The sequence below is a fragment of the Athene noctua genome, chromosome 4 (assembly GCF_965140245.1).
Source record: "Athene noctua chromosome 4, bAthNoc1.hap1.1, whole genome shotgun sequence".
NCBI lineage: Eukaryota > Metazoa > Chordata > Aves > Strigiformes > Strigidae > Athene > Athene noctua.
In genome coordinates, this window is record NC_134040.1 from 40,912,483 (window position 1) to 40,939,843 (window position 27,361).

At 40.0% G+C, this 27,361-nt stretch overlaps 1 protein-coding gene across 3 annotated transcripts in view; it reads right to left on the reverse strand.

Annotated features, from left to right (window-relative positions):
* The window catches only part of PCDH10 (protocadherin 10), a 32,121-nt gene extending 5,312 nt beyond the window's left edge, over positions 1-26,809 (reverse strand). For all 3 annotated transcript variants that reach the window (XM_074905092.1, XM_074905091.1, XM_074905090.1), the window contains exons 1-4: positions 23,944-26,809; positions 22,279-22,337; positions 21,602-21,708; positions 12,851-13,156 (exon numbers count right to left, since the gene is read on the reverse strand). In XM_074905092.1, the coding sequence (XP_074761193.1) occupies positions 12,851-13,156; positions 21,602-21,708; positions 22,279-22,337; positions 23,944-26,553 (3,082 nt within the window). In that variant the 5' untranslated portion in view covers positions 26,554-26,809. The remainder of the gene's footprint in view (positions 1-12,850; positions 13,157-21,601; positions 21,709-22,278; positions 22,338-23,943) is intronic.
* Between the last annotated feature and the right edge of the window lie 552 nt (positions 26,810-27,361).

The following is a 27,361-nucleotide window of genomic DNA, read 5'->3' on the forward strand; positions in this document are numbered from 1 at the left end:
AGGGAAACTTTTTTCTTTTCTTTCAAGACTTTAATGAAGAGATTTTGTGCTTCAGATCTACGTACTCTGTAGAACACACTTGGACAAAATAGCTTGTGGTCCAGATGCCTATGTTACATTTTACACAGTGTGGTTTTGTTAACTCTGTATGATATCAAATAGTTGAAAAAAGATGGAACATACTTACTTTTGTACTTTAAAAAAAGATAAAAAAGGGCAACTCTTGAGGCAACTCAGTGAGTCGGTTGGATCTGGTGGCCACTGTTTATGTGCTTATGTATATGTCTGAAGGCCACCACCAGAGTTAGGTAAGAATGAGAGCACACTCTATCTGGCCATTTCTGGCATGTGACAAGATAGGGAAGGAAAAGCTCCTGCACGTGCACATGTAAGTTCAACAAGGCAGCATTTGTCCCAATAAAGATATGGAATTAAGTAGGACTGAAATGTTCTTTCTGGGATCTGAAAACCCCAAAATATAAATATTGTTTCTAAAATAAACCAACAGCATTTAGACTTGATGGGTACAATTACCCAGTTTTCAGATGAAACAAAACCAAAAAAAAAGTGAGCATTGGATCTACGGGCTGTGAATAAATAAAGTAGGCCAAAATTCAGAAGTGTAATTGTTGCACTGAATCTTTTCTGGAAACAGACTTGCTTTTAGCTAAATAAATAACCCCCAAAGACCATTAAAAACTTTCCTTCGCTTGAGAATACATCTTTACTTCTGGAACAAAGATGATTATGCCAAAAAGCTATCTTTTGTACAAACAACGTAACCAATTATATTGTCCTTTCCTATTAATTTCCTATTCATTTAAATCAGTTCAAGAAATAGTGATTCCCAGCCAAGCCAAAGTTTGACAGTGGTGGACACTGCACTGACCGTAATCTAGTGGACATGACAAACAGTGTTACCTTCTCCATGAAAAGGGGGAAGAGGTTTGCCCTCTGTACTTGAGTACAAAACTGACACTTTTCAAATCTGAACATAGCATTGAATTCTATATCAACAATTTAAACAGATTGTCACTCTTTTTTGAAAAAAGTTTATTGACCAGATTTCTGACTGACACATATTGCCACTTCTATTAACTTCATTTCAGGATTGGAACATACATACTTAAAAGGTATTTTTTATGTTTAGAACATGTCTTGGTAAATATTTTCATATGGCAAGTGGGGTACCTGATACAAATGTTGACACATCATAACAGTCACTGAAATGATATTACTCTGGTGCTCTGCAATTTATATTCTACCCGGACTTAGCTGATCCTCTGGAAATAAAAAGCATTTCAGTTCTTAAGAATAAGTATCCAAGTCTCAGTTCATGTAAGCACCAGATAAAATTCCTCTCTGTTTAGGACTATCCTCAAGCATAGGCTTAAGTTTAAGCACTGACCTTAATCAACATGTGCTTTACATTAAACATACGATTAAGAAGGATTTTCTTTTGAATCAAGTCCTGGATTTTGTCATCAATGTTCTGTGGCACATAAGATACTTTTATGTGCATTTGATTTTCTGTTCTAAATGCTGACAATTTTTTCTTCACCGTCAGCAGCAGCCCAGTGGCACACTACATGTCAGATTTGATTTATCTCTGGTTGCCATTATTTACTATAGAAACAGTGCTTTTTAGTTACTACAATTCAGCACAGAAAGTGCTAAGCTATATTATATAATGTACCATAAAAATAACAAAGACAGTTTTTCCACAAGATACAGTGAGCAGAAGAAAGCATTTTTGTCTTTTGGTACTATTATAACTAGTATCTGCCAGAAAACACTAAAGATAACACGTGACATCACCATTATATTCAGAGAATCATGGAATATTTAATTTTGCAAGATTTCTTGTAATTCTGTACTGTATTAAGACAATTAAATAACTCTAAATTATTCCTGATGTATGTTAAACTTAGCACAGAGCATATTCCCTAAGAATATTTCCAAATGCTCCATCAACAACTTATTCTAATTGCGTACATATTCTAGTAGCAAATTCACATTCTTCCTGATTCACTGTAAGCTAATAGTTTTGGTACTATCCTTAGGAATATCAGTATTTAATTCCTTTATTTTTTTAATAGAAATTGCTTATTTATTTGTACACAACAATCATTTCTTCTCTTCAATCATCTTCCTCCATGCAGTTTTGTTTTGTTTTGTTTTCAAAATTCACCATTTTACCATTTTATTGCACTCTTCTGAAATCTACAGTATACATCCCTTTAAGCTGACAAGCCTGAAAATGAACATGTCAGTTTGAGAGTTAACCAATGCAGAATACACTAAAGGCTGGCTACAATATGACGTAAAATTTTCAGTGCCCTGGGAAGAAAAGGAGGGGTATGAACCATTCCTCATAAATTGCTCTTAAGTGCCTAAGTTCCCTATAGATTCAAGGGAGAAGCAGACATGTATAAGTCACCATTTGGTGGCCTTCAGAGGTGTCTAAATTAATCATGTTGGATTTGGCCTGAAATAATTAAATTTGCTTGTTCTTACATAAGGTAACATGCATTACAGTATTACATCAGGATCACACTGTGTATTCCTATCCAATTAATCTTTGCCATGATGGTTTTTCCACCATCCCTCTCTCCTAGAAGGGATTAGGTGGCTTTAGGATCTGGCAGGTATGTCCCCTTTCTTTTTGTGAAAGTTTTATTTTCCATTTCTAAAGCACAGTACTTTAACTGTTTTTCATGAGCAGCATACACTCAGATTTCAGACAGTCCTTCCCAGTTTACCAAGATAACATACTTCAGCATATCATATCAACTTCTCACAATCCTTTCAAAACTTCTCTTATTCAAAAAGACATATTGGCTCAGTTTCTATCCAGGAATGAAGATTCTCCATGACCATTCTTTGACACTTAAGACTATTAGAATGGAATGATTTATATCCACATTATTAAAATTTCTCAGCCATATCGAGCAATATATGGGGACCATACAGTGCGATCATATTCAATCTGTTTTCAGGAATGGTCCCTGGCCCATGTTTTGACACCTGCACCATGTCCAGGACTTGTTAGGGAAGAAAGCTAGTTGACACAGGCTAAAGACATGCCAGAGTGTAAGAGTACAGACCATATAATACTGGACATAAAGAGTATTGCAAATACAAAGCATACAGCACTTTATCCCAAGTAGAGCCAAAAAAAAAAAAAATTATTACTGCATGTCATTTGTAAGCAAGAACTTTTTTAGATCTCAGTTTCTATCAATACCCACAGTTGTGTGCATTCTACTGTCATCTAAATTCCAATTGAGAATAGAAGGATATCAAATTAAAGCACAAACAGGCAACTAAAAAAGTCACAAAGTGACAGAATTTTATTCTAATATAAGTTGAATCCACAATATCAGCATCTGTAAAATTCCTTATGAATAAAGAAAGGTTGCATTCAAGCAGTTTCATAATGAATCCTTTTCAGTGCTGAATGCAGCCATAATGCTGGAGGTGAAAAGATAAAGTCAGAGGACTCAGGTCACTTGCTAAAACAGGAGTCTGTCATTCCCGTAACTTCTTTGGTGAATCTACTCTGCATCCATTTTTTTTTCTTTCTAATCCACATTACTCCTGATAACCTGTGAAAATGTCATGTAAAATAACATCATTTACACATATGAAATAGATGCATGTGTATGCAAGAAATGCAGATTTACTCTTGCAACTCATACATGCATAAAATTTTCAGGCAGAATTTAGGAAGCAAGTGCTGAAGATTTGCTTCCTCATGTCCATAGTATTTTCTTCAACCAATAAAGACCATTATGCAAGAAAGAAATTAAATTACCTTAGGAGAGTTTGGATTCCCAGTGAATCCACATTGATTACTATCATCATATTTAGTTCTTCGAACAATTTACTAGCTATTGAAGTTAAAAATTATATTCCAATTGTCTGTATCTCCTACTTCCTGTCTTACAAGAAGGTACCAAATACATAATTTTTCACTCTTCTGACTTCACCATACTATGTTTTGAAAACAAATTAAAGATATTGACAATTACTTCCCAGCAGCAGTCATCCTACTTCTAGCATGAAACTGTGGGTTCTAAGTGGCTAGTGTACAAACAGAGCTGTTCACAGGCTTGCCAGATAAATAACAACACTGATCCCTATAGTGTGCTTGTCCAAACACGATAAATAGATGTAGTCCCTTCTCTTACTGACTATTTGTTGCATTCTTTAAATGTGTTCCCCTATTTTTCCTCCTTTGGTCAAAAGGAAAAAAAAAAAAAAAAGAAAGGGAAGCCCTCAAAAATTAAAGCAGTGGAAATCACAGTGGAAAATCAGAGTTACCTTGTGCAGCAAAAGGGCCAGAAATAAGAATACTTTCCTCTACTGCGGAGGCCAAGGAATTCCTCAGATAGAGGCATGCAGAGAGGAAAAGACTTTGCTGCGCACAGGCCCAAGATCAGACACGCATTCATCCTCCAGCTCCTGAATGTCACAATAAGGAGGTTTGTACATTTAAGAATAGCATTTATTCATAATAAATAGAATTTGCCTATAAAAAATAAATAACTTCAGTGCCTTTGAAAATTTTAACTGCAAATATCTCATTGCTTTCCAAAGAGACTCCTGTCCCTAAGTGGCTAAATTACTTTTATCATAGGATTTAAATTTATAGGACAAGAGGCATTTTCGAATTTTAAACCAGCATAACACAGTAATCTCAAAAATTACTCCTGAAGTTTCAAGGAATCTTTCTGCTGGTCTTTTTCATATTCCACTGGTAGGAATCCAGAAAATGGTATTCCATTATTTTAATCTCCACAGATGGTATATTTGTGGCAGACAGACATAAGCACTCTCAACATTGACATAAATAAATAAATGTAGCACTAGTCTGAGATAGATACAAGACTTCTATATGTTCCAGTCCAGACTGGCAAATACAGACTTTTACAGCTATTAGAGGAAAAGAAATAGTTGAAATTATATATTTTTAAGACAAACTAAAATTATAACTTTCTTTCAAAGAAAAGTTACTCAAGTTTTTTTAACATTTTCAACTCCTTTCCTGCACTGTATTTGCAAAGAGACTCAGAGTCACCTAAGATAAAAGATGCTATGTAAACCTAATGACAGGTACATTTTCTTATCAGTATTTCATACAGTACAGGGTACTGTTAATTCTGTCCAAGATCACAGTTATATATAGAGATTGAAGTAAACAGCATAAAGAGATTGAAGTAAACAGTATTAAAATATAACAGCTAACACCTGTGCTTTAAAATTAAAAGAATGTTTCTTTTTCTTATATTATTTTAATAAAAATTGACAAAAATAACAAAATTCATAGGTTTTATTGGGCTACAGCCAGTTATCTTTGCGTATTTATAGATTCCTTTCTAATTTTGCTTTCTGAACTATCCATTTCTTTTCTATTATTGCAGTAATACTCTGTAAGTGTTCTTCCCTGTAAGTGATAGCTGCAAGAGGAATACGTTCAGATGAAGAATGCAAACCAGTCATGAATGTGAGATAAAAATACCTTTCAGAAGTTATGCAATAATCATTGAACAGTGAATCATCATAAGTGGTTTATTCAAGATCATACAGTACCTATAATAATGAGCAAAAATGCATCATATTCTTGCTCTCCCCTTATTATATTTTAATTAGTATTACCTGTTTAAATATCATTTCAGGTTTTGAGGGGGTTTTGTAAGCTTTATTTACCTAATAGAGATGATGTGTCTGAAGTGGCAAACTTGAGGTATAAGTGACTAATTCTCTTAGCATTTCAGATACAGCAAAAATGGGAATACTCTACTAGACTAGAAAAGGGAAAGTATTCGGTTAGGCTTATTAGCATTATTAGATGTTGGCTTTTCAACTCAGCCTCCGTTTTTGCTGAGCAATTTTCCATGTACAAAGGCATTCTCATTTGTGCAGAAATGAGAGCTGTATCCTGTCCCAGAGATAAATTCCTGAATATCAGTGAAGAGTTCCACTATCTGTGACAGGGTATGCAGGATATTCAGCTATGCAGATCAGATTTAAAGTTAAAAGATATGATTTTAACATTCTTTCTGAGCACAAAAATGTACTATTCACAAACGAACAACTCTTTTATTATGCACATATCATTTGTTTATTCATACCAATAAAAATTGCATTTCAATGCAACTTTTTTTTTTTCTTAAATCCAGCATTACAATGTTTTCTCTCTTCTTACCCCAAGAACTGTAATATGTACATGCAATTTATTGGTGCTAACTTTTTTGCCTTTATTTCTGTGTGGTTTTACTTCAAGAAAGCGTGAAAAACAAAAATTGAGTTAAAAATTAATAATAAAAGTATCAGACAGCTCACAGATTTACCTGATTTGTATTAGAATTGAGTAGGCTAATTTTAAAAGCAAAAATGTAGACAGGCTTCATTTAAAAAAATTAATCAAGTGTCCCATTCAAAAGAGCTATTATTTATATTTATGCAAATGTAATGCTATAATGTCTATCACAGCTGTGATAAAACTACACAAATAATTTCCAGAAATGAGAAACAAAAAACCAAAGAAAATTCTTCTCTCAACATATTAAATGTACAAAATTGTAATTTCCCTCTTATTTTTTGGAAACTTTTCCAAAACAGTGAAGACTTCTTTTTTAAAACATCTTTTCATATATTTATGTTAAACATCAGCAGAAAATGTTGTGTTACATATCCTGCCATACAGAAATAGGCCTTTATAATCCTAACTAGATCAAAATACCCCAAAAATATTTACATGCACTTTTTTTATTCCTTTGAAAAATTGAATCAAAGGATTGTGAGACACTTCTTGTCCTGGTATAAAGACATGAAGATTCTTCTTCTCTAGGTCATTTATTCTAATCTAATTCAGGGAGATGGATAAGCTTGTAGGTTAAACCATTCCTTGTGCTAGCTCTGTGGTAGATAATTTGAAATAAATTGATGGCCCATTCCTAAACATTCAACTGTACAAAGACTTTTGAAATCTTTTCAATTTTATTTGTAAACCAGCTTGACTTGGGTAGGTCAAATTGAGCAGGTGACAAAGATTTTGTAGAAGGAGAACCTCAGACTACATCTACACTTTCACATAAACATAGGGACTTGTGCTCAGACCCAAGGGAAATCTCCCTTATTGCGTACAGACCTTCATCGTACCTCTACTGCTGCGTGAGTCAATGGCGATCCAGGCTAAGAAACAGAGGCACAGAATGAGGAGAAGCTTACCTTTAAATTTTTTGGATGATACAAACAAGTCTCATGCAAATCATTTGATTCTGCAAGCCGAGACCTATGTGCATCTATCAGAGGTGATGCTGATGTTTAGTAACCATGCCAGACAAATCAAAACAGTCAAAGAAAGGGATTTTTTTTCCTTCCAATTCACCTCACTTAGGTGGCCAGCTCTTTGGGGAAGAGACCAGCTTTTTTATTCTATCTCTGTACGTGTCATACCTAACAGGATAAAATCCTGATTCATACATAAAATATGTTGGTGGTGTTGACAATAATTATCACGATAATGATATAGTTTCGTTAGTGAAGATGAAGATGCTTGCACGTTTGTAGAAAATATAGCAAAGCTAATTAGGGGGCTACTTTAGAACACAACTATTATTCCAGAATGTCTCCTTGTATACACACTGTTATTCTGTGTAATAAATTGCGCCTTTATGTAGTTTATTTTAACCTGCTTCCAAAGCTAGGCCAAAGTAATTTTTTTTAGAGCAAAATACTAATTTCTACATAGAAAGTTAAGGTATTATGGCAATATTTGACTGTTTTCATATATGAAAAAATCCCTAATCTTAAAAAAAACCTTAATCACTTATGTCAGTATGTAACTTCAGGAAAGCTCTAAAGTATTATAACAGAAATGCATCTCTAGAATGATCCATAATTACAAAAAAAATAAAGCTACTTTTTATCATCAATTATGGACCAAAACACTACTGAGATGGATGTAATGGTGCTATCTCCATTGTTACCATCTCAGGACCTGGTCCAAAGTATTAGAAACAGATCAGAATCAGATTGATCAGGTATTCATTGTGAAGATAGTCTCTGTTAGATATCCCTCAGAATCTGGTACAACAGAGTTTGAATATTGCATTAGGGTTTTTGGTCACAGCAGTAAAAATATTTATAAAAATAATGGCTAATATAACCACCACCAAATGAAAAAATAGATAGAAATGGTTAGAATCTATTTTAAAAATATAGGGATTGTTCAAAAGCTACATTTTGTTTTCCTCACCACTGTTATTTCACTTCTTTTATTTTCTCCAGTCAAATTCAGATTTCCTCCATGTTTTCATGACATGAACATTCAAGTCATTATGAAAATTTCTTTACTGTTTGCAGAAAGGCAGTGTTCAAATCACATGGATGAATAAGAAGAAATAAGTATAAATTACCCAGTAAGAAGAATATGCAAGTTAGAAGAATTCTGGAGTCACTCTGTGAGAAAACTGTTTTCAAAAACACTACAATTTATTGATCTCATCACAATTTTATAACTTGTATTCATAAGAAATACTTAAAATATATGTGAAAAATATATTCTTCAAAACATATTATTTGAGTACAAAGAGATCTACTTTTGGTGCATTCTGCTTGGAAAAATATACAGAACATGAATGCTTATGTGGTGTATGAGTTAAGTCCAAATGTCTTAGACCAGTAAGGGGAAAATTTGATAATGGGACATAAAGAAACCCTTTCACATATGAGGATTTATATGTTTTTCTACATTATAATTTGTAATATAGCTGCTGCTGTTTTCATTTATCCATGCAATGACCTCAACCTCAAACAACAAAGAAGCAAACACCCAAATCCCCGCTATTAAGCCTTTGGTTTCAATCATACCCCATAATCATAAATTCGACAGATTACTGTATTATTTGTGTCAAATGCGTATCATTTTATCAAATGTGTATGATCTTATCAGTTCATGACCTGGTTGCCCTTGAATGGTTTTGCTGCCTTGCTGCTCTCTTGTTATTGAGGACGGCAAACCTAAGTGCCCAGCTTACTTTCTCTGTTTTCATGCAGTCTCCTGTTTACTTCATGTCCCTATCACAGCTTGTCTAAATTAATTAGAACTAAGCTTTTGATATGACATAGAAATATTTTCAGTATTTTTTGCCATTATGCTATGTATTTCTGTGGAATGAATAGACTGGCTAGAGCAACATAGCAATATGTTTTGTGTAAGGGTTTTGTAATACCTTTTTTAGTGTACAATTCCATTTCTTTCTACAACCTAGCATTTTATTTCCTTCTTGCTGGCCTTATACATTGGGGGACACTTTTCAGGGAATTATTCCTCAAGAATAATTTTTTCTCAAGAAGAGTTCAAATTCCTCATGATAATATACATCACCTTCCTCATTTATCTTTTCTAAGGTTCTGCACTGAACATACCCATTGGAACACAGCACGGGAATCGCCAAGCAGATGCAAACTTGAGCAAATACACTCATATGGCACAGTGGAAGCTCCACATAGAGCTACCAGTTGTCATTTGTAGCTATTGCGCTAACGGCACAGTCACGTAAGTTTGCTCAGCTGTTCTGCCATGCTGATGCTGCTCTGCAGCTTTCAAGTCCAGAGCAAGCTAGGTCAGAAGTAGGCTGGGTTTTCTGGACCATGCTTCACTGCATAACATGGGCATACGTAGTCTATTAGAGACTTGATTGACCTGAACTATTTTATGTCACCTGCAAGTACCACCCCCTTTTTCTCGTTTCCATTTCTAGATTATTTTTTTAACTCCATGGATCTCTGCATAGACACTCTATGAAACTCTGCTTCTGCTAAAATGTTCCATTTATCCTTAAGATCTTTTTTCTCTTAGGCACAGAGAGTCTGGTAAACGCTTTGCCCTGTGACAACACTTGCTTACTTTAGTAGCTTCTTCAACTACACAGAAGCTATGCTAAAGGGTTTTTTTGACAATTCAAATACACAATATTGATTAATTCTCACCCACTCCATCAAAATTCTGATAGATTGACAATCTTTCTATGCAGTTTTCCTGGACAGATGCCATCTATCTTGTTCCTAAAACCATTGAATTACAATTTTACGTCCTGTGCTTGTCTCTCATTTGCAAGATTTTCAAGTACATTTTAAAAGAAAAAGACAACTTCTGACATTCTTTGGTTACTAGCTTTTGTTAGAAACTGGAAATTAAAGAAATGGATAATCCACTGACTTCCTCCTATTTGTTTTAGTCAATTTTTCACCAGCATACTCTCCCATGACTCAATCTTGCGCATCTATTTGAAACGGTTACCTGGGACAGGTGGCTTCCTAAATATGCCTGTCTTCTGTACTCTGTCCCTCCTCTGGTAAATACAAATGCAAAGAAATAGTTTAGAATATCTGCAACACCCTTGTCCTCACTAACTGCAGCTCAAGAGACCCACCACTCCTCTCCTAGCCTACTATACTTGACATCTTAAAAACTGTCTATATTTATTTTCATGCCTTCAGCTATTTGCTCTCAGAAGTCTCTCTTACCTCCACTAATTATTATCCTAAAGTTTACCTGCTAGAACTTATGTTCTTTTCTGATCATTTTGCTTAAGAAGGTTTTTTTGAGAGACCTTTTCAGTTCAAATAGTTTTTGTATTCTGCAACATATTTTTTCTTCTTGGCTACTGATTTTTCATATGGCAGTTTTCATACATGCTGCAACTTTTTACACAGTATTTTTGCTGAATATGAGGGTTCTATTTCACACACTTTAATCACTCCTTTTTAAAAAAAAACATTCTACTGACAAACTGATTTTGATGTGATCTTTGTTAAGCAGTTGAATTTAATTTTCTTACAACTGCAATTACCCAGTGGCTCAACTAAAGTTCCTTCCTGAATCAACTTCCTCTTATGCATTCCTCTTGATTTACTCATTTAATGCATTATTAATAATGAATTATTTACTCGTTGTTACAGCTATTGTGCTCACTTTCTTTTCTTTGCTCCTGTTATTTGCTACACAATTATAATCTAAAATTTTACTAAAGAAAATACTAAATAAGGGAAAATAAACCAGATAAATACTACTTGCTTTTTGATAGCGGTTTTAGCTTTCAGGTTCAAGGGAAAAAAGCAAAACTAAACCTGGATTCTCAAGTGTGGATTACGTAATAACACTCATATTGTTTACTTCTAACATTTTACCTCCATTTTTTTATGTCATACCAGAAAAGTGTAAAATGTAGACCAATGTCTATATGTAAACACATTGTTCAATGATAGTTATGTTAGCTGAGTAAAATTTTAAGTCCCTGAACTATCAATAAAATAAATATTTCATTGTTATTTGAAATAAAACTCCCACACCCAGAACAAAAGAGAACAGAACTACCACTGTGGTGCCACCAGATATAATCATCACTGTATTGCACATACTGCATCAGAACTCTGGAGACCATCAGTGCTACAAAACTCAAATTTTTAACTGAAGTGGTAGAGATGAAATTAATACTGCTAGATTACAGTTCCGTACTAAAGAATGTTTCTTAGAGGTAAATGATGGAAGACCAGTTAGGGAAAGACAGAGTCATTAAGTCTTTAGGGCACAGCTAAGTGAAATTTCACATTGGTCTTTGGAGTATGACCAGATGATTGACACCTGACATTTTAGCCTACACAAAATAAGCTGATTGTCTCAGGACAGGTTTTTTGGGAATGGCTTTCACATATCAGAATTGGTATTCAAATTTAGAAGCTTTCAGTAAAGCAAATCTAAAGAGTGAAGTGGCAAAAAGACCTCTCTGAAGGACTGAAATACCCGGACAGCTAATTACAAAGGGAAAACTGAGCTGTCTGTGCTGAGAATGATCTGCAGCAAAGATCTTCACACGTGAAGGACAGCCAAGACTGCACGTGCATCACCTTTCTGAACAACTAAATGCTTTACAAAAATAAATAAATTAATACCATTCAGTGACATTGGTTTTTTTACCCGATCTGTTGTCCTAAAAGATTTTTGTTGCTTTAAAAAAGGTTAGTATTGCCATGTTAATGTCTTTGGCTTATCTGGATGAGATAAACATCATAAACTCTTGAAGTCAAGGAGATTACAGTCTCTAATAAAATACAGAAGGCTGCTAAACAGAGTGAAAAGACATGTTAGATCAAAGTATTACTTAAGGGTTCTACAACTGGCTCAGGCTCCAGAAGGAATTATGAAGGTCTTCTTGAGATCTATCACACTCTTTCATGCCACCCAACCATAATCAAGAGGTGACTAAATAAAAAGACAAGATTTTGGAAGATGGCAGAAGGCATGGAGAAGCACTGACAAAAGTCAATACTGTGTAGGCTGAAAGATGATCAGACTGAGTTTTGTTTTCTACTTCCCAAACCCTTAATGTTAACTACGTAAATAGCTACTTCAAAATTATACACATACTGTTTATTCACAAGATACTGCTCAATCATAAAAAGAAGCTCCTAGGACAGTTCTCTCAATTTTAGTCTCAAAAAATGTTAGTCTGTCAATGTCAAGGGTTAAACTATCTGTCTAAGAAAACATTGAAAATAAACCAGCATCAGAAAACAAAATTGAGCAACTCCCCCACTACTATCAGCTGACACTTTTGGTGTTGACAATCGTGTCACACTAAAAACAATCAAAGTTTTGTCTTTTTTTAAAAAGTATTAAATAATGCTTTTTTCGGCGGTGCCTGAATCCAAGAGAAATCATTTTTCCCCACTGTTCCCAAAATTGTGTCTGTATTATTCCTACTGTGAATAGCAGAAAGAGCTAATTTTTATTCCCGCAAAGGGAACAGTTTCATACAGCTTTTTGAATAGTACTTACTCAAATATGGTGGTTTGTAAGGCGCTCGTGTATTAGACAGCAGTCCGTCCAACTCCTTCCTCTCCAGAGTGTTGTGAAGGGCCTTCTCTTTGCCGAAGGTGGAGAAGGACCTTTCTGCCCCCGGCTGGGCTTCTGGTGTTTCAAACACTTCAGTGTCTGGAACGGAGTCCATGCCAGGTACGTGCAGATTGCTGCGGTAATCTGCAGCTTGGCGTCCATCAGATGGAACAAAGGAAGGCATCCAGCACCGATCTGAATGGCCCAGTGCTTTACATTCCTCCGTGCAATTGGAGAAGAGATCCATGCCTGCAAGTATGATAGAAAAAGAAACTACAGATATAAGCTTCAGCATCATGAACAACTCATCACAGATAAAAAAGATTATGCTGAGAAAAGAGAGAAGTGGAAAGAGAAATGTCGTAAGAAATTATTCTACTACTTCCATCTCCTCAACAGAAAAAAAATAAAAATCCGATTGACCAGTCTTCAGAAGTCAAAGACACCATTTAATAAGTGTTAACTAAATGCCAGAATGTCACACACAGAGACAAAAATAGTACAAGGAGAAGAGTATTGGTGGTTCTATCTCACACAATCACTTGCAGATCTCACTGTTTAGAACCCATTCAAATAAGGTTCAATTCCACTTGTAGGTTGATGTCTGTGGTTCACCAGTTGAAAACACTTGTTTAAGAGCGTGAAGGAACTCTTTCCACATAAATGTATCTCTGACCAAAGAAAGTAAATGTCCTGACTGAGGAATCACAGATTTCATTTATGAAAATGAAATATTAATGAGTCCTATAGAGGAACTATCTGTGCATACATTAGTATACAGATAGAGCCTTTTGATATTAAAAGCAGATCTTAAAAAGTAGGAAACCAGCTTTCAAGTGATCAGGATGCTTATTTAATCAATTGTTACATCATTCTTTCAGGGAGTTTTCATTGCTACTGCAGCAGTCCTCCAAGTAATGGAACAGAATCCTATAATAAATTACTGTAATTAGCGGTACAAAGGTAGCCATAGTCTGATGTGACATGGCTGTGGATACTATTGACAAAATTCTTAATGCTTCCCCTATATAAGCAAACACTTGTCCCTGCCAACACGGAACTGTTTGCTTACAAATCCTTTAATGCTATTAAGATTTCTAATGACAAGCTATGCTTCTATCGACTACCTTCAGATCAGCTTTCCAAAAGAATATTTCCTGTCTGTGAGTCACTAAATTGTTGGATTATACTTGTTTTGAGAGGAATGGTGTATGAAATCATAGGCATAGAGTAAAATAAATACCAGCGTCTCCAAGTTGATGTTCAACATTATACAGAAAAGCAGAACAATAAAGAAGTATCTTTTTCTTGTATTTATAAAGAGAACTTAGTGTCTTAGAATAGGTGTATGTCAAAACTGAACTAAATCTGTTATAAACATTGCATTTACAAGCACTGCATTAGAATTACAAAAAATGACACTACTTGCAAGAGAAATAGTAAAAAATTTTGAACAGCTGTAATAAGATTCATGTAACGTAGCTCATTCACCAGCCAACATTGTAAAGAACTGGATTAGCTTGATCTCCAATATGAGGATTAGTATTAAGAATTCTACCACTGTTTTGAACCATAATTTGACCTATATTAGTAGCATTTATGAGATATCTCACACTACAAAAAACAATCTCTTCAGCAAGCAAGAATCTTTCTGAGCTATCAACAAGTGCTTAAGTGCTAAAGGCAGTCACTTAGACATAAAAAAAAAAAGAAACAAAGCTCTTTATCTCAGATTAATCTCACTTTATAATGACTTTTAAATTTTAAGTTATGTAATATACAATGCTAGGTCCAGTTTTGATTAGAACCTTGCATTGATAATCGGAATGCAGAAATCTGAAAATAAATTAATGATCACTGGACTGTTGAAGAATGAAAACATGAACTGCAAATATGATTAAGGAATCAGATGAAGATCATCAGGCAAGGTGTACAAATTGCATAGTTCTAAATTCCATAATGGTAGTATCTATCAAACACTGAAAAGGAAGATGTCGATGCAGGCTTCCCAGAAAGAAATTAATATATAACAATGTCCATAAAATGGTATGTGTATGTATTTTATGTATTGAAATGTCTGCACAAAAATATCTCTTATGCAAGAAAAGACATATTTTATGAATCTAACTTTTTGACGTTCGGAAGATTTAAGTGATAATTAACACAATATGGTTACTTCAATTTTCAGATTTCCTACAAAGTTACATGTAAACCACAAATAACCCTACTTTTAATAGGAAAATTATTATAGTTACATTTTGCTAACAGTGTATCAGTAACCATATTCATTCAACACTTTCTGAAAGCATCAGGAGAAAGAAAAACTTATGGATAAATATTAAATTGTATTCTTTAGTCAGTGGGGAAGGAGATATTATAATAATATTGGTTTTAAGATATATATTCAAATATAGACTCTTTTTTTCCCCTTCATGGATTATTTCCCCTGGAAAAATTACCCTCCATTTTATTATTTTGTTTTCACATCAGCTGCTAAACTGCAAAATGTCTCTACCCAAATATAATTTTTTAAGTTCCCTTTTGAATACTGCTTGTCTACTGCAGTGAATTGAATAGTATTATATAAGAGCTTATTATAAAAGAGATGTTATAGCCACTATAAATCAGGATTTTGAATAAACAAAGTAATGAATGTAGGGGATATAACAGCTTGTATGACAAACTTTTCCCCCCTTGAAGATGAGAACTTGTAAAAGAAAAAAAACACCAAACAAACAAACAAAAAATATACATCTGAATTTTAATATACACTGCTGGAACACACAGATAGAATGTAAATGCTTGTTTAGGATGGGAACAAAATGATCAGAGAAGCCTGGGTTGGGTATCCTTCCTACTTGAATCAGTCACAACGTTTCCTAAAGAGTTCAGTGGGTGCAGAATGAAGCCCTTGGTTTTAGTATTTTGACAGAAAATAAATTCAAATTAGCAGTCTGATTTTTAAATCATTGGGTAACTATGTATATTTACACTGACTGTGATATGAATGTTGGCTATTCTTCCTCCACTCTTCCTGAGGGTCACGCTAGACAATTCTGCTTCTAATTGAAACACATTAAAAATGGGAGGGGGAAAGGCTATTTGCTGTTTTCCAAGAAGGAAGGATATATCATGGCAAACGAAGTAAGACATTTAGCACAGAACTCCTTCATACACCAAGAATCATGTTCTTGATTTATAACAAAAAGAAATGTTCAGCAGTACAACACTTCCATCTCATCTCCCTCATAAATCTGATTATATATATGATCCTTCAGAACTAAACTATCCATCATAATTGCAAATCCACATTAAAGAAAAATGCTTTATATTTTTCATTTAGTTATTATATTAGACCTTGCATGCAGACAAACTGAGATTTTAAAGGTGACTCTGAATTATGAATTTCAAATGTCCTTTGTGGATACAGATAGAAGGATACTGTACTGAAGTGCTGAAAAATTATAAGCATTGCACTATTCCAAATACAGTATACAAATAAAAGCTCGTGGCAAAGGCCACAAGTTCACTTCTATTTTTCCAAGTCTATTACTAGATAGGCCAGTCAGCAATATGAGCTCTCACACAACTTTAACTTTGCAGATTTTGAAGGAAAACAAGCCCCCGCCCCTCCCTCAAAGGAAACCAAAAACTAGGAAAGGAGTTAAATATTAGGTTTGATATCTGTATCCAAATTTCCTGAACTGAGGTACTTGGTAGTGTTGCATTTCTGAAGCATATTCCCAATTTTCTTCCTTTCCATATTTCAAAAGGAGAAAATCAAAATTTCTATGTGCATGAATTCTAATTGGTTTGAAAGACAGTTTAGATCAAAGCAAAAATTAGGCCTAAAACCATTTTTAAATAAGGTATTCCTTCTTAATTTAATTAAGGGAGAAGAGCCATGCGCCAAGCCTTTAGAGCAATGAGTGAACATGTTTGTAAGTATTACTGAGTAAATGATGTAATAAAAAGCAAAGAATACAAATTAAATGTTGACAAAGTATTTTTTGTAGTATTGTTATTTAGAGGGTCTTTTTCCCAACCTGTGTTGTTTTTCCTAACTTTGGCTTTTGCTTGGAATTAAATGGCATTTTATGTCTCTTCTGTGGTAATTTTTCTTAAAAAAGCTAGTTAGATGCGAGATAGGTGTGACTGTAGGGAACCAGGCCTCCTTTTCAGAGCTCCATTACCAGAACAACTATCCATTCGGTTAGATTATCCTTGAGCAAGTTCCTCATTTCCCTGTGATTCATGTTTTGTGTTGGTAAATAAGGATAATGATGTTAACCTCCTTTGTAGATGACTATCTAGAGAAGAATTGGACTTTATGAAACAGAATTATTATCATTCTTTCATGCTAAGTAATTGGTGTGCTGCCTTGGATAAAACTGACTTCATCTGCATGAGAACATGAATAAAGACTCAAACTTCTTCAATATTCAGCTCTTCCCAATCTCAACTTCAAAGCCCTCTCTGGACCATTGAGATGTGAACATTATTAAGCATGCAGCCCAAGGAAAGAAGAGAAAAAAAGAAACCACCCTCAGCCCAAGTCAGAGCACTTTTCTAAGCCATTTTCATGTTCACTCTCACTTTATCTGAGGTTGACTCTTAGCCCAAGTGATCTTCAAAACAGGATTTAGCTGTCACTCTGCATAGGCTCAGAAGGAATACTGGTTTTCTCCGTCCCTTTAACACTAAAATTCTTCTTCTGACTTCTCAAATTCTTCTCCTTATGAACACTGAAATATCATAGCTCCTCTGCAATAATGCATACTAACCCTCTTGGGGTTTACCTAATCTGTATCAAAAAGGTGTGAGGCGATATTTCACCCTCTGCCTTTGTATTAGACCCCTATCAATTCCCTTCATAAACTCCACTAGCGGAAGCCTGACTTTATATCTCAGCCGGCCACCAGCACATGCTGTCAAGCACTGCACAGAGGAGATTATCAAAAAAGCTGATGCATTTTTTAGTATATACGTGACAGTACATTTACTTAGCTTCACATCTTGGATATTTCTTCCTGAAGTGCATCCGAGAAATCATGCCAAGTCAGTGAAAAAGGTGAAACAGAAGTAATATTGTGAGGAGCTCTGCATGTTTGTCTTGAGAAAGCTGAGTAGCTAGTGAGTAACCATATGAAATAAGTTGATGGCATGAGTCCAGATCTTAGAGGACAGGTGTCTAATCATACAATTTAAACATACACACACGCAGAGTATTAATTGGCATCCAAGTCGGCAGTTTCACAAGGGAGGCCAAGAATTTAATCAACCATGGGAAATAAACTAACCTCATGCTTAGAAATTACTCCTACAGAACATGATTGAAATATAGTGTGTTAATAATAGGTAGTAGTGTTATATTAGTTGCATTTGTTCTACAACGAATAGCAGCTTTTGTCTCAACAATTTGCAGGCAAAGAAGAGCACAAGAAATTAGAAATGCACTTGGGGTTTGACAAACCCCTCTGCTGTTTGCCAGAAACTTCTTGGGCTTCTTCACCTTTGGGAAGTCATTCTCCAAAAAGCTCAGATACCTATCCCAGTCAATGAAATGACTACTCAGTCCATGAAAATTAGGCTCTTGAGTATCCCACTACTTGCCATTCCCTACTAAATGCAGATGACAGAGATCTGTACTTCGTGGATGTTAAGGTAGATGAGAATGTGGATAATTATGAGGCATCCAGGTGGTACTTTAATGGGAACAACATGAATCCCCTACATACATTCCAGCACATTTGAAACCATGATTAAATCACTATTACGAAAACAGATTTTGTGAAAATGTGAACTAGAATCTTATTTCAAAACATAACAAAACATTTTATGATACATAGAATAGCTTACTTCAGAATTTTCCCTAAATAATTGTGCAGGATGAATCTATGACACAGTGATAAGATTTTCATCCTGCGTGTTTTCTTCCCCAATTAATAATTGACTGTGACTTTTGACAGGCAGCTTGGCTAGTAATGGACTACTATAGAAAAGCTATTTGTGTGCCACAGGACTTCACTGGTGACAGTAACAGAAGCCATGTACAGAACAGTAAAAAGATGTTTTGGGAGCAGAACATACTGCTGAATAAAACTGGCAGGGAGTGAGTTTTATTTGTCAATGTGAATTATCTACTAAATACTTTTGGAGGCAAATACAATGCTTTTGAAAACAAATATGATGCTGCATCAAGATGTTCAGGTAACGTCTTGAAAAAAACAGTCTAAACTTCTGCCATGTTATCAATTGGTGTGTTTTCCTTCAATAATTTAGAAAGAATTGATTATAGAGTACCAGAACAACTGAAAACCTGAGAAGGCATTCCCTCAGATATTTCCTCTAGCCATTCCAGATCAAACAAGACTTATAGTCCTTTTTTTTTTTTCTCTTTTTTCTTTTTTTTTTCCATGAAATTCATCACCAAAAGATAACAGCAGGAGTGAGAAGATTTTATATCAAAACATCTTGTCATCACTGAGGTTAAGGGGCACGTTCTTTGCATCATGACAGCAGGATTCAGCTCAAAACTTACAGGAAAACTGTATTATACATATGTGGAAGATGAAAGCAATTTCTACAGAGATTTGTATTTAAATATCTATTTGGAACTAGCATTTAAAAAACTGTGCATGCAAATTATTCTCAAATCACAGCACCAATATATTAAATTGGAAGTTCTGTGTATTTGAGGTTTCAGTTCAAACCGTTAATTGTGAGTAGACCAAATCTAGTTGTCAGCTCTCATTACTTCGTATATAATCACCATTGAAGACACAGAAGTTCATAAATCACATCAGATTCTTAAATGACCTGAAATTATTTTCAAAGTATAGATTTTTCCCCTACTTTGATAAAATAGAAATGATGAAGATGAAGGATTTACCCAGCTAAGGACTAATGCCAAGTTTGACAGTAGTTCCAGTGTTCATATCTGAGACAGACTACTTTTAAAATGGAGAGAAAGAATAAAGAGCAGAGGCACAACAATAACAGTACTGAATGCATCTAAAAGAAAATAGCTTTCAGTTGATGTGCAACTATACGATTATATTCCCACCATCAGTCAAATCCAGCCCCTTCTGCAGATGTTTATTCTTCTCTCTCCTGTTTGGTTATTATGGTTCATTATGTTGAGGGACTAAGCTGATTGAAATGTTCATTGAGATGACTGCTGCAGTAAAATGCGTAAAAGAAAAAAAAATGGAATGCAGGGAGGGCAGGAGGAGAGGGAGCTTTTTATAACTCGGTAGCACTGATTGCTGCATCAGAAACAGTGCAAAAGAAAGGGCAGGGGGAGGCTAAATACATGGCTTTTTAAAACAACAATAAATCATACGCCATATATAGGCCAAAAATGAAAGAGGCTCTGTGTTCAGATGTAAACTTCTGGCAAGACCTGGTTTGTTGTCAGGTTCCCAGACACAAAATAGACACTCTGTTCACTTAGCATGAAGCCCTGCAAGAAGCAGGGAGCTCCGGAGACTCTTGGCTCTTCTCGAGTCTCATTAGGTCTGCATATTAATGACTTGCAGCAATATAAAGGGGCCCTGTAGCAGCCTCCTCTTCCCCTGGTGCCTGGGTTTCCCATCGTTAAGGGCACAGTGGCTATAGCAGCAAGAAAACAGAGGACATTAACAGAGCACGCGGGTGAGGCAGCACTGCTATGACAGTACTGAGTCCCCTGCCCTGATATCTTCTAAGACGGGGGTCGGGAAAAAAATGCACCACTGGAGAGACTCCGGCAGTATTTTCTGTGATGCACTTGTAGGAAATCCTTACACATGATGAAGCACAGAACAAACAAGGGGAAAGAAATCACTGTATTGAATCAAGACATACCAGACCTTTGGAGACTGTGGCAGGGAAGAAAGCACAAGCAGTTGTGGCTAAAATGCTGTGCGAGGGTGAGAATGAATTCTAATGCACCAGCTCTAAACAAACGTCCCTTTCAGAAGAAAACTGACAGCATGAGAGCAAAGACAGCAAGCCGTACAGATGGGAATAACGCTGCGATCTATGTATTTTCGAGGTGATTCAAGTCATAGTCTTTTAAAGCACTTCTTTCCTTTGTCAGGGCTGAAAGAAGTGTCCTTAAGAATACCTTAGCCTCATTAAGATGGAGATCACTTTTGCTATATGGTGCCTCAATTTGAATTAAAAAACAATCCTCAAAAAATGCTAAGGTATTACACATTCAGAGCACCCAATGTGTCGCCACTATCGCCAGCAAAAATCCTCACAGTCTGGCTGTCATTCAATCACTGGGTTCATTCTTTCCCTTGGGAACTCCTCCTGCACTTCACACTGCCATGCCAGCTGAAGTGCCTACTAAACAAAATTGCCTCATGCTTTGAAATTCTGCAAATCTGTAATTGAAAAAAAAAAAAGCACTATAAAATGTACCGATAACTTTGTTTTAATGTGCAGGAAGTTTTCTTCCAGCAAATAATGCAGAATAACATACCCCACCCCGATTAATAAAATAAACTCTGCCCCGTGAATGAGAAGGGTTCAAAATTGTCTCCTTGCCCAGGTAACTGTAGTAGCAAGCTGACTTAAACCCAGCCTCCCATACGTTATGCTCACATTATTTATGCCACTCTTGTATTATATTCCTGTAAGTAACTGCTCTTTCTAGTCTCCCTACTTAAAGATCTACTATTTCCATTCTCTTATCAGACTTACCAGAGGATTGACCTCGATTAGTGGCATCATGATCACTGTCTCCTTGCTCACTGTCTCCATGACCACTGTCCTTAGAGCTTACTATGTCTGCTTCCTGGAATGCAGAACTAGACACAGAAACATCTTTACATTAGAATAAACATGAAAGAGGAGCTCATAAAACATTCTTCTGCCATCACATGGCCAAACACGGTGCTGCATTCACCCACTCCTGCCTGCTGCACTGCTTCTGCGGAGATGCTCTGGCCACCATAAACAAAACTGGCATTTTCAGACCTTGGTAGTCTAGCTGAAATGGGCAGTAAGCGTTATTACTCTGCCTGAGCTTCATGTGATTGGTATAAATAATCTGGTGGCATTTACTTAAGCTGGATAGCTAACTTTTAACTCAGAGACACCAGTGTTTTCTGGAAGACCCTACAGAAGCATTCCTAAGTATTTAAAGCATGTTTTAGACTAATAGAAAATAAGATTTTGTTCTCATTTCAGTTGGTTTTAAAACCAGTTCAGAAAAGCCATAATTCAAACTCAGTCGTCAGTGTTGTATTTAATACATCTACATACATTCAATTTCCCACCGCTTTACTCCTATTTTACATCTGCAGTAAACACATTTCTGCACCCCAGTCAGACTTGCTAAAGCATGCATTAGGAAAGCAAAGCTAAGGAGCTCATACCTGTTTACTCGTCGGGGTCTGTCAACTAGATAACTGAGCTCAGCACGCTGATGTTTTGTCTGGGAAAAAGAAAATATTGGGAAATATTGTAACTCTTGATATTTCTGTAACCAGCATCAGAAAATACACCAGAGCAGCTCACCATATTCAGTGTAAATGGTAATGTTTAGCTGCAAGCAGGCCTACACAATCTGTTTCTAGGATGTAAGGAGAAAAAACCCCAGCTCTTCTTCGCACAGATGGGAAGGCACGAGGGGTTTTGTCCTGAGTTTTTGGGGATGAGATTCCGACACTTTTTCTCACAGTGCACGCTGTCGAGCATCACAAGGACTTGCACAAGAATCGACAGAACTATTTCCAGAGTTGTGTACTAGTTAGTCTGAGAAAAAAACTTACTGTAATCTAGTTTTTAGCCTGTTTTTAATTCCAGTGTATAAAAATAGGGGGAGACGGTACACCCTAAGGAAGAAAAGACATTGAGATAGCCTAGAATCCTTAGAAAGGCAACAGAAGAGAGTTTTACAGACGTTTTGAGGAAAGGTCGATCTTGCAAGCCAGTATTAGAAATTTTACGCAAAACTTAACGCTTTAGGAAGTACCATTCCAACTGCCTTTGCCAGACTGGCCAGTATTCAGGTTTCAGTATTCATGCGAAGACAGGATGTGTTGTTTTCATTAGCACACAGGCAGAGAGGTACTGAGAGCATGTATGAGCTAACCCAGTAGGAAATGATTAACAGGGGAGCATTATGGCATGGCATATGCTTTGATAGGAATTCTCTACGCACTAGATAACACAATATAGGCAACATGTTTAACAGGAGGGGACGTTAAGTCTCTGCATATAATTTCACGGAAACTCTTTCTTGACGCTTTCCTTTGCGAACTCAGCTTTGGGTTATAGAGAGCTGTTCAGATAAAAGAAAAGTCAATTAATAAACCCTAATTCGCAAATTAATTAAAGTTCCTGCGAACTGTAGCGATTGTCACAGTCCCAGAGGGGGGTTCCCCCAAAGCCTTACTCGCACATGCAAAGATTTCAGGAAGAAAAAAGACAAGAGTTTTACAATGTTGCTTCAGAAAACCCTGTGATTACGCCTCACGTCATTTCATTACTGTCAGCGGCAGCGACTCGGGGAAAAGCAGTAACACCCCCCCACACCCACCGCCCCTCCGCGATCCGCCTGCGGGTCACGGCTCAGGAGGAGCTCTGCCCCGATGCTGCCCGGCCGGGGACAGCTTGGGCCACCGGCACCGGGGGGACACGGGACACACACACACGCGCGTGGCTGTACCGGTGTCTGATCCCGAGTGAGAGGGGACACACACACACACACACACACACACACACACACACCCCCCTCTGCCCGCACCCGCCTCTCCCCCTCCGGCCGCTGCAGCCTCCCAAATATTCGAGGCCAAGGAGGAGAGAGGCGGCGGGCGAATGGATTAAAAGGGGAAACGAGGAGGATGGGGGAAGCAAGAAGTGTCTTCCCCGCCGGGAGAAGAGGGGCGGGAGCTCCAGGAGAGGACGGAAAAGGGGCGCGGGGGCTCGGGGAAAGCCCGCGGCGCAGCGGCGGGGCACGGCCGGCCCCCGGCGGTCGCCCACGGTCCCCAACCGCCCCCCACGGTCCCGGGTGGGGTGGGGGGGCGCCCGGGCCTTACCTCGCTGGACAAAATGCTGCCGTTGGAGATGATGTCGGGCTGCTGGTCGGCGTAGCCGGTGACGATGGCCCCGCAGGGGTTGTGCTCGGCGTCGGTGCTGCGGGAGGGGCTGCAGGGCTTGAGGAACATCAGGTCGGTCTTGGCGGACTCCGGGGTGAGGCAGACCTGGTAGCAGTAGTTCTGGTTGTGGTGGTGGGAGCCGAAGCTGCCCGACTCCTCCACCGGCCCCTGCGCCGGGTTGCTGGGCACGTTGGAGCTCTGCACCAGCATGATGTCCGACTTGCTGAGCTTCTTCTTGCGGGCCCGCGCCTGGCGGCTGCAGCAGGGGCAGCAGCAGCAGCAGCCCAGGCAGCAGTCGCTGGCCAGGCAGGTGTAGATGTTGAGCTTCTTCTCCTTCTGGCAGCGCACGGCCAGGACGATCATGGCCAGCAGGAAGATGAAGGAGACGGAGCCCAGGGCGATGATGAGGATGAGGGTGAGGTCGAGCGAGGTGTCCCCGCCGGAGCGGCTGGGGCGATGCTCGCCGGAGGAGCCGCCGGCGCTGCCGCCCCCCGCGCCCGCCCCCGCGCCCAGGCCGCCGCCGCCGCCGCCGCCGGGCCGCTCGGCCGCGCCGTCCACCAGCACCACCTGGATGGCGGCGGTGGAGGAGAGCGGCGGCTGGCCGTGGTCGCGCACCTCGACGACCAGCTCGTAGGGGCGGTGAGGGTCGCGCTTGGCCGGCACCCTGCGCGCCGTCCGCAGCTCCCCGGTGCGCCAGTCCATGCGGAAGAGGCTGGCCTCGTTGCCCCGCAGGATGCTGTAGGTGAGGCGGGCGTTCTCCCCGTCGTCGGCGTCCACCGCCGCCACCCGGCTCACCAGGTAGCCCGGCTCGGCGCCGCGGGGCAGCGCCTCCCGCGCCGGGGTGCCGTTGCGGCCGGGCAGGGGGCTGACGATGGCGGGCGCGTTGTCGTTCTGGTCCACCACGACGATGTGGACGGTGGCGTTGCCGGCCAGCGGCTGCGGCTCCTCGCCGGCGTCGCGGGCCTCCACCTGGAAGCTGAACTCCTTGAGCTGCTCGTAGTCGAAGGAGCGGAGGGCGTAGAGGAAGCCGTTCTCGGAGTTGATGGAGACGTAGGTGAAGACGGACATGCCCTGGATCTGGCTCTCCAGGATGGAGTAGGCGAGCTGGGCGTTGGCGCCCTGGTCCCGGTCGGTGGCGCTGACGGCGTAGATGTAGGCGCCGGGCACGTTGTTCTCGCTCACGTAGACCTGGTAGACGGGCTGGCTGAAGCGCGGCGCGTTGTCGTTCACGTCGCTCACCCGCACCTGGATGGACTTGCTGGTGCTCAGCGGCGGCTGCCCGCGGTCCCGGGCCACCACGGTGAGGGTGTAGGCGTCGCCGCCCGGCTGCTCGCGGTCCAGCGGCCCCTCGGTGACGATGGTGTAGTAGTTCTTGAAGGAGCTCTTGAGGCGGAAGGGCGCGTCGCCCTGCAGCAGCTCGCACGTCACCTGCCCGTTCTCCTCCGAGTCGCGGTCCGAGACGCTGAAGAGGGCCACCACGGTGCCCGGTGCCGCCGCCTCGCTCACCGCCTCCTTGACGGTGGAGAAACTGATCTCGGGCGCGTTGTCGTTGGCGTCCAGCACCCGCACCAGCACCTTGCAGTGCGCCGGCACGGCGTTGGGCCCCAGGTCCTTGGCTTGCACGTACACCTGGTACACGCTGCTCTCCTCGTAGTCCAGCTCGCCGCTCACCTCCAGCCGCCCGGTGCGCGGCGCGATGCCGAAGAGCTCTCGGGCGCGGGCCGAGATGTGGCTGCTGAAGGAGTAGATCACCTCGCCGTTCTGGCCCTCGTCGGGGTCGGTGGCGTTGAGCTGCAGCACCAGGGTGCCGGGAGGCGAGTTCTCCGGCAGCGAGACGGTGTAGACGGGCTGCTCGAAGGCGGGGACGTTGTCGTTGGAGTCCAGCACCCTGACGGTGAGCAGGGCGGTGCCGGTGCGCTGCTGGGGCTGCCCGCCGTCCACCGCGGTCAGCACGTAGCGGTGCACCGCTTGCTGCTCCCGGTCCAGCGGCTTGTCCAGCACCAGCTCGGCGAAGCGGTTGCCGTCGCCCTGCGTCTGCACGTCGAGGGAGAAGTAGCTGTTGGGGGTGATCTCGTAGGTGCGCAGCGAGTTGGTGCCCACGTCGGGGTCGAAGGCGCTCTCCAGCGGGAAGCGGGTGCCCGGCGTGGCGCTCTCCGAGATCTCCACGGTGAGGTCGGGCTCAGGGAAGGAAGGCGGGTTGTCGTTGATGTCCAGCACCTCGATCTCCACCCGGAACAGCTCGAGGGGGTTCTCCAGGAAGACCTCCAGGTGCAGCAGGCAGGAGGGGCTCTGCTTGCAGATCTGCTCCCGGTCGATCTTCTCGTTCACGTAGAGCACCCCGGTTTCCAGGTTGAGCTCCAGGTAAGGGCTGCGGGAGTTGGGCGCCGTCTGGAAGCGGCGAGCCGAAAGTTTTGTAATGTCCAAGCCCAGGTCCTCGGCGATATTCCCCACGAACGTGCCATGCTCCTGCTCTTCCTGCACCGTGTAATGGAGCTGGCAAAGGGCCCCCTCCACCATCCAGAGCAAGGCAAAGAGGAATAGCACAATCATCTCCAAACGGGGAAAGAGATCCCCCCTCCCCAACACCACCTAGTCCTCCTCTTCCAAAAGCCACCACCACCACCACACCACCACCTCCTCCTCCGAAAACACACCGTACAGTGTGTGTGTGTGAATGTGCGTGTCTATCTCTGTCTGTGTGTGTGTGTCTGTGTGTGCGCGCGTGTGTGTGTCCGCGCCTGCGAGCGTGTGGAGAGAGAGAGAGAGAGGGATCGGGGGAGGGGGAAGGAAAAGGGGGAGGGGGGGAGAGAGGTTGATTTAGGGGGTGGGGGGGTGTGCTAGATATTATTTCTTCTGATTCATGTTAGGGTTTTTTTCTCCCCCATCTCCCTCCTTTTTGTTACGAGTATTATTGTTTCACACGCTGGCCAAATGAAGAAGACAGGCGTCCCCACTTCATCTGTGATCTTCGAAATAAATGGCCAACTAATAACAGGTATTAGCTGGATGTATCTAGAGATACACAGCAGCCCGCTTTTATTTATTCCGAGAGTCTTGGCACTGCACCGCGGCAGCAGCAGTGGCGGCGGAGGCAGCAGCAGCAGCAAATCCCAGGGAGGAAATTTTTATATTTCAAGATTGTCCTCGGTTTGTCTTCCTGGTGGGAGCTGGAGGGGTAGATGCTGCTGGAAGAGCCGGTGGACATGCCCTCTTTAGATGCAAGAAAAAGGCATAAAACCGCGAAATTAAAAAAAAAAAAAAAAATACAGCCCGCAAAAAGATTTCGTATCAAAAAAGGCAGAGAACAGCTTTGCTGCCCAAAACTTTCATTCCCTGATTTCTCTGGGATTTCCTCCTT